General features: G+C 38.1%; 1 protein-coding gene across 1 annotated transcript in view; it reads right to left on the bottom strand.

Annotated features, from left to right (window-relative positions):
• Positions 1-11,539, bottom strand: part of RUNX1T1 (RUNX1 partner transcriptional co-repressor 1) — a 130,571-nt gene that overhangs the window by 49,734 nt on the left and 69,298 nt on the right. Inside the window, 2 exon segments of the mRNA XM_036932850.2 lie at positions 2,909-3,150; positions 5,158-5,295. Coding sequence (XP_036788745.2) covers positions 2,909-3,150; positions 5,158-5,295 — 380 coding nt within the window.

The raw sequence follows: 11,539 nt of genomic DNA, 5'->3' as shown, positions 1-11,539 counted from the left end.
CCTCTAAGAATCACATCTGAAAACAAAACACATTATTATGGTACTTTTTGAGAATAATGTGCAGGAACATTAGCCTAGTGTAATTGTCAGAGAAGTCTCTCAAATTATGAAGAACTTTCTAATATTACACTTATGGAAAACCAACACACTTGGATGTATTTAAAGGAACAGCTGATCACTTAAAGGGCTGAAGGCGAGTGTCAGAATCTCAATTCATCCCACATGTCATGTCTGTGTTACTACTGGTAGAAACCTCCTGTCTTTCCATCTTGCATTCTTTGTCTACCAAAGTATCTTCACTCAGGATGAACAGTTAAGTTAGGTAGTGTACTGTACCAATGAAGACAAAGAAAAGGTCCAAGCCTTCTCTGATCACTAAGTGCTATACAGAGTGAAAAAATTCCCCAGTTATCAAAGGTGTTGCATTTATCCTAGAGGCCATGTGTATTGCTCAACCCCAAATAGACTACAATAAGATGCCTCAGATTTGCTCCCAACCTACCCCATATAAGCATCCCCAGACACACGAGGTTTGTATCCTACAATGGATGACGTGTATTGATAAAAGCATCTACTTGATAATCAACCTACTGTAAGGGTGTGGAGGAAATTAACCATAATTTGGTTCATTTTCCTTAGTCCCTAGGCAGAATTACAGCTGTAAACTTCAGTCTCAACTTCAAACCTTCAATTATCCTCATGCCTGACAAAGCTGGTCAGGCATGTGACCTATCACCTTCAGAATATTACTCCACCCACTTTTTTGTGCAGTTCCTTTCCATTTATGACAGAGTATGGGGGCATCAGGTTTCAAGTGTCTTATATCCCCAAACTCGAACATCTTCACATGCAAGTCAATAAACACAGACTTTCTATCTGTACCAACAGAGGTGAGGGGATCCCTTGTTTTATCTTTCATCTGGTTTCTAAGTCTCTTTTTCTAATGCCATACCAGTTGTGTTTGCTCACTAAAATAGTACCTACTAACACTTTTCTTAACTTCATATAAACAGCAGCATAATGTGATTCATGGCACTTTACTACTTGGGTTCAAATCACAGGCCTGTCACTATGAATTGGGTAGCCTTGTACATTTTATTTCTAAAAACCCTCAGTTTCCCTGTAAAATGCATATAAAAACCACTACCCTCAAAAGATGGTCCAAGGTTTACATAAAACGGCATGTATAATAGCTTGGTGTCAAACGCTAAAAACAAAATCAGTTCTCTAACCACTCACTCATGAGGCAATGTTCCCTGCAAAGCACTACTCTATCTCCTGATGGTTTTTAGATAAATACATACCTAAAAAAGAAGTACTACATGCATTCAAAAAGCATGCCACTTCACATGTGGTAAAATCTATTTAAAGCTACCAAGTTTTTTTTCTATATTTGAAATTATGGAAACAACTGTTGAAGAACAAATTAAGTTTATAAAGCAGTTTTCAAAACACATTTTTTACTAGAAACAACATATTCACCATTTACTTGTTGAATTACTGATGTGGATTTCCTCTGTGGCTCTTCAGTCTAACTCACTTACATGTTGAAAAGTTATGCAAAACTCAAGAATGAATAAAAAGGAAAAGGTAAGTGTAGACAAAAGAAACTGCAGTCCACAGACACACTCCTGTCCAAATCACCTTCCTGTCCTGGAGGAGGACAAGGTGAGGCTAACAGATCGTGGGAAATGTGAAAGCTTTTTGCTCCTAAAGTGTGAAGGAGAGAAAGGTAACATTTTTAAAAAACTGAGTTGTAAAATCTCTGTCAAATGTGAGATACTGTGATTTGAAGCATGTCTACTAGACTAGACTCTCACCCAGACTTATCTGGGGCTTCTTTTGCAAAACACAACTGGTATGGCTTTGCCCAATGTAAGTCCACATAACAAAAATAAATTATGTATTTCAAGAAAAAGAAAACTGCTGCCTATCATGTGAATTTCAGTTGTACCATCAGCCTAGATAATGAAAAGGCTAAATATGTGACTCATAGCTTCTCCATGACTCAGTTTGCTATGGCAAAAAGGCCTTCCTAAATGAAAACCCTCTACTTGTATAGAAAATCATAGTACACCTAACAGTGATTTAGGACACACAAAAAATAATGTATTTTCTAATTTCCAGTGTGATAAGGTATAGAATGTAGTATAATGTGCCAAAATCAACAGCTGTGTTCTCAAACTAATGGTTTAAGTTATTCTTTCTATTGACAAGGAATTAAAAAAAAAAAAAAGGCAATTAGTGGTTCCCAGGGGCCAGGGGAGGGGACATGGTGCCTCCATCTCATGGTACAGTTTCCCTTTGGGGTGATGAAAAAGTTCTGGAGATGGACAGTGGTGATGGCTATACAACAATAGGGATGTGCTTAATGCCACTGAACTACACACTTAGAAATGGTTAAAATGGTAAATTTTACATCGTGTATTTTTACCACAGTAAAAAAAATCTGTAATGTTATTAGCCTTCAAAACTAAAATGTGTTACTTGTTATAAATTCTTGTTCATCTAGGCTGATAATAAAAATCTCCCATAACAATGAAGTTAAAATGAGCACCCAATTAGATTAAGTGAATCATTAACATAACAAAAACATTTTGGCCTGGCTGAAAGCCACTAGCCACCATGCAAGCAAGATAGACTTACTGATTTTTACTCACACACACATTAACAATAAATTCATACAACCATATCCTTATTAGTCAAATAGTCAAAGAAACCATGGTGGAGTGGGGGTCAATATATAATACAAAAATTGAAAACCTTGTTACTATAGATTTATCAGAACTGCATGCACTCTCCAGGTGTAGAATCTATTAGAACAAAATAGCTGTAAGGCCAAGACTGTTATGTTGACTCACATACTCTCAATTGCCCCAGAAAATTGGGACAATTTCTGTTTGCTTACCACCAGTCCTAGTACAAGGGTGCGCACTCTCTCCCCAATCTCTGGTGAAATGTCGTTGCCAAACTGCTGCAGGGTCGTAAGGAACCGCTTCAGCTTGCTGAGCTGCCGGGCGCCACAGGCCGGGGGCAGCTGCTGATTAGCCAGAGAAGAGGAGGAGGAAGAGGAAGGCCCATTGCTAAAACCATTGGGCGGCGAGGGGGCGCCATTCAAGGCTGTGGGTGAATGGCTTGTGCCATTAGTTACTGTCAAGGGCACAGATCAGAAAGAAAAAACAAACTTACACAGAATACACACAAGGAAATCACAACCAAGTTCCCTTCCCATTAAATCTGTTCGATTTTGTAATTTAACAACTGTTGGGGCTTTTTTGTAAAATGCTTTGACTTCACAGGATTACCAGAGGCTCAGGTATTCTATAACAAAATGGGTCTACTCTTCACACCACACAAGGGCATTCTGCACAGAAGCTGATAATAAATGGAGTCGGCTGTAACACAGGGACAGCCCTGCCTCCTATGCACACATATGCCAACCACCTGAAATGTTTCAAATACAGAACAAACTGCATTTGGATGAGAGCCTTTGTCACAGGCTTACATCAATACAACAGGACTATTCCTTTCTAAGCTGCTCCCCTAGAGAAAATGTACATTTGGTGGAGACTAAATTTATCACTGAACATTTTTAATCATGTTTTGTACACACAACTGACAGCTGTGTTTATAGAAATAGGACTTTCAAGTTTTAACCTTATACCACCCAATTAGAAGGCTATTTTCTCCCCCTCGTATTTTTTTAACCACTTCTTTAGGGAAAAATGCATATTTTTATATAAGAAGCCAAAACAGATATGGTAATTATCAAGGAGTTATTTCATAAATTGAAAGGGGACAGCTCACTCCAACTAAGAGCATGGATTAAGTGGTAATTCAATAAATTCACTTCTGATAAAATTTATTTGAACATCAAGATGGTAACCCCTAAGAACCAGGCTGGACAACTTTGCACATTTCTCACTAAAGAAAATGTTGACTGTATCATGTTAAATTAATTAATTTGACAAATTGATTTTTATCAAACCCATCTTTTTAATATAGTTTTGATAAACTATCTTCAACAATAGTTTGGAGACGTTTTAAGTACCCTATTACTCTTAAAAGCTTTCAGATAATAAAACAGTCTCTTGCCCCAAAAGAGTACGAAAGCAATCTGTCAAGAAGTGATCATTCCCTAAGACCTGTCACAAGAGACATATGCCTGTCACTGTGGCAAATACGAGATGACAGGGTTACAGCTTGGCACTACTACAGCCGCATGCTCCTTATGTGATTGGAAAGGTCTTTTAAATGGCAGTGAGACACTGTATTAACAGCCTGGGATGTATCCTTTGCCAATCCCTTATAATCCCATGGATCTATTTTTGCCTGTTATTTATTTCTCATTCATATAGATTTTATACATGTGGTCTGTAAATAGTACTATCTGCAACAGATACCATTTATTAGTTTCACAAATCCTCGATGACACTGTTAAGCAGGACTTTGAGTTTGATGAAAACAAAGCTATCAACTATCCTTACTGGAATACACAGAAAAAAAAAAAGGCAAGAATATTCTGTCCTTTTCTTGCACAACACAGAAAGCAACACACTCCAATGATTCAGAACACAAGGCGTGAGCCAAGCTGTAAGACAGTAAAGGCTTAATATAAAGTCTAACAGATACTCCTTACTTCAGAAACTTTTCTGAAGGCAATGCCCACTTACAGCAATGCCCGTTCCAGCTTAAGGATGTCACTAATGATTTTAACATTATTTATACATAATAGAAGAACACTGTATTGGAAAATCAGAAACCTAGAAATAATTTTAACATACTGACATGTTCTAAGTGAAAATGAACAAACCAAAGTAAGAAGGTCCACATTAAGTCAAATGGAAAGTTACAGTGGTAACAACTGGAGTTAAAGACCAAATACAGTGATTTTCATTTACTGAAATCACAGCAGACTGCAACTTTGAACAACTAATGAAAGGCAGACAAATACTGGCAGTCATACAAATTATACTCAAGATATGATACATCTATGCTCAATACCTACTCACTGACAAACAAATGACTGGGCGGTGGGGGAGCTTCACTTCCGCCTAACACACTGAGGCTTCATCTTATTTTTCCTTCATTTTTATTTGCAGGGGAAAAAATTGCATCTTCGAAATGGAAACAGGAAATGCAGAAATGTCTACTCACACGTTGTCGGCGTGAATGAACTGGTTCTTGGAGCTCCTTGAGTTGTTGGGGGAGGTGGCATTGTGGGAGGAGTCAGCCTAGACGGGGTCTTCACATCCACAGGTGAGTCTGGCATCGTGGAGTGCTTCTCAGTCCGATCTGGAGGACGCCACCATTAACATGTTACTTTACTCCTTAAGCCACTCAATTTTTTTAAGTGGGGCTTTTCACAAGCAAGTAAACAGAAGAAATCCAACATCTTCTGTCGATAAAACAGGCTTACCTACTGCAGTTTAAATCAGGACTTGATCATCTAAACCCCACTTAAGAAGGTGTAGCGCAGATGGCAGGGCCTCATTTGAAACTGGGTTATTTTATATCCTATTGTTATTTCTGGCTTGGGCAGATGCTACCTTAGTAGCGTTACATGAAGCACAACTTCACTCTGAGCTGAAGCCAACATTAGCAAGAGGTAAAAAATAGATGATGAAGTAGGATGGGAATGAGCCCCTCAACTCAGAAATCACACAAATGTGACGCTCTTTTTGCAGATGAGATACTGGCAGGGGCTGGTGTTCAGTGATGATCTCGTGTTGACACCTGCCAGCCGCTTTCCAGGCTATTTTGTGGTCTATTAGATGAAGCCAGTTAAGTCTCCTGTATATACCTCTCATTTCTATTTTTTCTGTCCTATTTGAAAAATCACCACTACACAAATATGTCACACAATGAAATTAAGCTATTGCTTAATTAGAATTTGTTGAGTTTATGACCCACCATTTTAAAAACATGACCAATACTCCAATTAATCATCTCAAGCAGAATAAGAAGGGGAAAGTCCAAAAGTGAAAACTAAGCAGAATGGCCCTCCTTATATTTTTTCATGTGTATGTGACAGACATGGAGAAATCTTCTGATTACCCAATAATGAATGTTTGCGCTGCAGGATTGTTTTCTACTAAATATACTTTCCCTTGAGAATTCTAAACTTTTTTTTTTCTTAGTCTAATCTATTTATCAATGAACAGATCTCCAGTAAAAAAGCAAGGGCTTTTGTTTGTTTCTTTAGAATGATCCAGGGTTCTACAAACATTATGTACCTATACACGTCCATACTCCAAAAATCTTTGAGTTGCCTCTTGTAGGCATAACACCTCTTAGGTGCAGGTATTTCCCATATGGACTTTTTTTGAAAAGTAAAGTGACATAGACTATTGATAAAGAATGGGCCTTTTTAAAACACTATGATAGCCATAGTGAGAAATTCTCAAGATCACTTAAAAGTCAATTATTAGAAAAAAATGAAAAGTCTGAATTACTACTATGGCAATTCCACATCTACCTTACTCCGCCCAAAACAATTTCTTAAAGACTTGGGTTACAACAGAACACAACATTTAAAAATTGAAATAATGTTGATAACATATTAGAGAAGATATAGTAAAACAATTATCATTCTAATAAGAGCATTTTGAATAATGATCTAGTTACCAGTATCAGGGTCTCTCCCTCTCTCTCTCTTAAGCTCTACTGCTGGCTAAATAACAGAGTGCCTCTATTGTAAATAAATGTTCTTAGTGAAATGATGGTAAAGACACACATGGACAGCATGTTTGCCTTTATCTTACCATTAAAAAACTTGTCTTCATATTGCTATTTCAGGGCACTTAACAAGCAGTATCAGTAAATCACTTATTCTAGAAAAATACAGACGTTAGGCAGGTTTAAAACCATTTTTTCAGTACTTAAATTCATTGCACAGTCTACTTACCTCAACCAACCTCAGCAACAAGGGAATAAATAGCTTTCCGCTTATATTGCAGCTGAGGGAAGAGGTACAGCAGCAATACAAGTCTCCCTAAATAAAGGCAAATATTTCTGTCATGCCAAGGAAGGAGGGAGAAAGGGAGGCTTGCCAGAGTCGGCTGGGAGATAACAGTGGGAACTGCTCGTCCATCTGGCTTTCATTTTGCTCACACTCACACGGAACTGTGAGAGAAGGCAGTCCAGACACACAGATTGGAAGCACGTGGTTGCCCAGAGAAAGGAAGAGCAGGAGGGGGAAGGGGAAATGGGAATAAAAACAAATAAGTAAATAAAGCAATAGAAGGCAAAGAGAAGAGTGAGCAAGGACCAGAGCAGGGACCAATACAGGGTGAAAAGAGCCTGAACGGGGAGAGGGTTCCCCTGGACAGCTTCATCTACTCCTAAAAGCTGAGCCTTAGCAGAACAGCCACTATCTTACTGACCCTGATGCGGTTCCTGAACAATACTTAAACTGGAAAATTATCTTAAACCCATTTCTTAAAACTCTTTTTTTAAAAAATCCCACAATAAGAAAAAAAGGAATAACCTATAAAGTTAACAGTGATTTTTTATTTCTCTCTTCCACCCAATTTTAGGCAGGTTTTTATATATTTATAATTTTGATTTGAACACCTTTTGAATACCTGGCTTGATCCACATTTATAACATGAATCCTATCTGGAAGAACTTAATAATACTAACAACAATAAAAAGTAGACGAATTTTGATTCCTGAAATGTCATCTATATTTTAGGAATAAACTAACCACCATGGAGCCGATGAAACACAAAACACCACTCCTTCTAACAGGAACAGAGAATTCTAACCAGAACACATGTATGATGTGTTACGTATTTAGGATTTTGACATTAGCCAAATTTCTGCGATGGTTAGCTTGACCCTGATCAAGTGGAGTTCCAACCCAGAGGTCCTATAAACTTACACAAAGTGGGACCATATGTAACTCATTCTGTGTCGTACAGTGCAGTCAATCCAGGATGGAGATGGACGGTGGAACAAGCAGCCAGGCCTAACCCATCCCCACACCGAAACCTCTGGAGCAGAGATTCAAGATAAATTCAGAAAATGTGTTTCAAGTATGCTGAGTTCCACTGCATTTGTTTTGGATTACTTAAAAAAAAAAACATTATGAAATATATACTCTTGAAACTTTTATAGCAAACAGCAAAGGAGCTATGATTTAACCACTGAAGTACTTCACTCTATTTCAAACTAGAGGATACAGTAAAACCAATATTAAGTTATAAATAATTGTTATGTAATTTTTTAAATTCATGAAAATTGTACCATTCTCATATGTTCTATTTTTAGTTGCTGTAGGAGAATGCTGACATTTACTCAAAGAACTGACACAAAACTGATAAAAAAAAGGAGACCACTATCAGATCAGGAAGGTACGTGTCATCATAAGGACTGACTCTACTGCTACCTGAATGATTCACATCACTTCTAAACAAGACCTGCCCCATGCGGTAACATTTCAACTCACGTGGTGGACATCTCCCACACATGTACCAAAGATGGCCAATGCATGGAAGAAAATGGGACATATATAAATACACTCCTGATACCATTTCAATATCCAACTCGATGTTGGGGACTTCCAGAAGTGGTATGCTTTCCATTTCCTTTTCCTTTTTTTTTTAAAGTAAAAAGAAGAGGTATGGCATAATCTACCATAGCACTTATTTTACTTTTAGTTAGTTCAAATAGTTCCAGATGTGTATTTAAGGGATGAAGACCAGATATTCTACATACTACTTGTTCACACACCCTTCTAGAGATGATTCGGGTAAAAAGTTCAACATTAGGAGACGGTACATCTTTTTCTATCAGAGTTCACCAAGTCAATTATAACAGAAGAAATCTCCATGTCTCAGAGGTGTTACTGACTGAGGAACTTCTTGGTTAATTAGTAGTAAGTCCAGAGTTCACCTTACTTGAGTGTCAGTTAAGGAAGCTAGAAGGTATGCACGAAATAGGACGAAGCCCAAGTGGAACCAAGGCACAACCATTGGAGAAGGCAGATAGGAAAGAAAAAACTGGGCACAGAATTCAATTTTTATTTCTCTGAAAAATACAGCAAATATAGTTCTGGCAATAGAGTCAGTTAGTGACCCCAATGTCTGTGTGTCAGGTGTTACAGGAGACTCTACAAAATGGTGGCCGTCCAGGCTCCACAGGGCTACCATCTCATTTCCCTGATGAGCACTTCTGGTAATGTTCATTATGGCTTAGAACCCTCCCAACAATGCCCAAGACGAGAAGTCAAATGCCAACATTTTAAACACAACAGAATGATAATGTGGAAGGACATCTGACGTAACAGAACTTCCGGGCTAACAAAGACTTGGTTTCAAAGATGGACTCTCAAATTGGGGATCAACAGAGGTGAAATCTCACCCCCCTCTGTTTTGAGAGAAATCTTCTGCATCCATGGATGTCTTGTTGCCCTTGTCTAGCTTGTATTAATACTTAGTCTATAGGCACAGACCTGATCATCTACATTTGCCCTCTTACAGCACTAAATTATGTTTTCTACCTTTATCCTGCATCTACCTACCACTTCAGCATTTTATTAAAAAATAATAATAATAATAATAAGGGAGAAATGTGGGATTCACATATAAAGTATAAAAATCAAACGAATAATCATATCTGACTTGATTGTTTATAGTTCATGATGCGTGATCAAAACCAAAAGTTTCTGTGATATGACTGCCCTTGCACTGTTCACCATGTAAGGACTTATTCACCATGTAAGAACTTGTTCGTTATGATTCAGAAGATTGGAGACTGTTGAGAAGTAGGCTTGGGGTTGATTAATGATTGTGCATTGAGTCCCCTATATAGAATTTTATTGTTGTTAACAACCATTTGATCAATAAATATGAGAGATGCTCTCTCAAAAAAAAAAAAAAGATGGGCTCTCAACTATGAGTACTGAGCCTTCTGTAAAGCTGGTTATCATGAGTCTCAGTCCCTCAAATGGAGAATGGGGAGACAATCCTCCCTACCTCACCAGGAGGCTGGCATGGTCCCTGCTCATACCAGGCACCAAGGTGTGTGAGCTCCGTTCTCTAGTGGGCCTTCCTCTCTGAGATCCATTCACGGCTTTATTTCCAATGTCTTTCCCCCAGGACTACCTACACAGGGCTTCTTGGTAGTCTCTGGCTTTTCTGTTTTTCTTTTTTGTGGTGTTGCATCCTTCATCTAGAAGGACCTGTCCCAGTTTGTATTTTCTTCCCTGCCCCTCATAGATTCCACACACTCTCACCACTTCCCCCAGGTGCCCCAGGCACCAACCACCTCCTGCTTCCTCTGCCTTTCCTTTAGCATTTATCACAGCCCATCTGTACAACAGTTGTGTATACATATTATATACCCACAACCCCAACCAGTGGAAATAGTAAGCAGCTTTATGGCAAAAATTTTTAATGCCTCCTTAGGAAGGCATTTAATAAATAAACATAACCATGAATCTTGTAAGAAGGATGGTTTCACTCCTAACTTTAACAAATCCATTCCTTGTATTATAGCAGTTCAAAGACATAAACCCTAATTTCATGGCAAAAGACAAACACACAACCACCAACAGCATATAAATATTTTAGAGAATAGAATATAAGTAATACGGGAAGACACTGGAGACCTCATATTTAGATCAACTCTGCAATCAACTTATGTGGCTTTAAGCAAGTGTAAGAATGACCTGTTACTTCATATCTTATCTTATCACAGGTATTTTATGAAGATCGTTTTTTCTTAAATACAAATCTGATCTTATCTATTCCCTGATTTAAAACCTTTGGGAGTGTCCCATTGTCTGCAGAATAAGATAAAAGCTCTTCAGTGCAGCTTATGTTATAGACACTGTTGAATTTCTACTCAACAACCCTCTCACCTTCTTCCTTGCTGGAAACCCTGACTTTGTTCAAGGACACAATTCCTGGGGGCAAATCCTTCTTGTTTTACATTAATCAGGTTGTTGAGCTCACCTTAGCAGCAACAGGTTTCAGAAGTGTTTGCTCCAATTCTGGACAATGGATTGTGAAGAGAGGTCTCAGGAAGAGATCTAGGAAAGACTTCCTCACTCTCTAAACAGAGATCCAAGGAAGAAATAGTCCCTCTTCTGAGAGGCACTGTTGTAGTGATTCCCTTACTTAACCTCCTTTAAAGTCTACTTTTCTTATCTATAAAATTACGCATTATAGATTACATGCTTCTGGGATCTTTTACAAACTCCAATACTCTCTGGTTTCTTTCTACAGCTGTGGCTTACAATCACCTTGGACACAAAGACTACCCAGAGAACATATACTGACAATAAAGTGGCCAGAAATAAAATTATTTTGAAACTGATGATTATAACCACATCTCCTAGTGGGCCTCTAGTTGGCCTCTAGATGTTCACATACATCTGTGTCCACAAGAATATTCTGCAAAGAACTTTTTCGTACAAACATGAAAATTAACATCTACCTCTTGTTTTTATTTTCAGTCCTCATTACTGTATCTCCATCAATAACTTAGTTTAAAATAACCCTACCAATGTTCAACTACCCATTTAGCTACC

The sequence above is a fragment of the Manis pentadactyla genome, chromosome 3 (assembly GCF_030020395.1).
Source record: "Manis pentadactyla isolate mManPen7 chromosome 3, mManPen7.hap1, whole genome shotgun sequence".
NCBI classification, from domain to species: domain Eukaryota; kingdom Metazoa; phylum Chordata; class Mammalia; order Pholidota; family Manidae; genus Manis; species Manis pentadactyla.
This window is presented reverse-complemented; position numbering and strand designations above follow the sequence as displayed.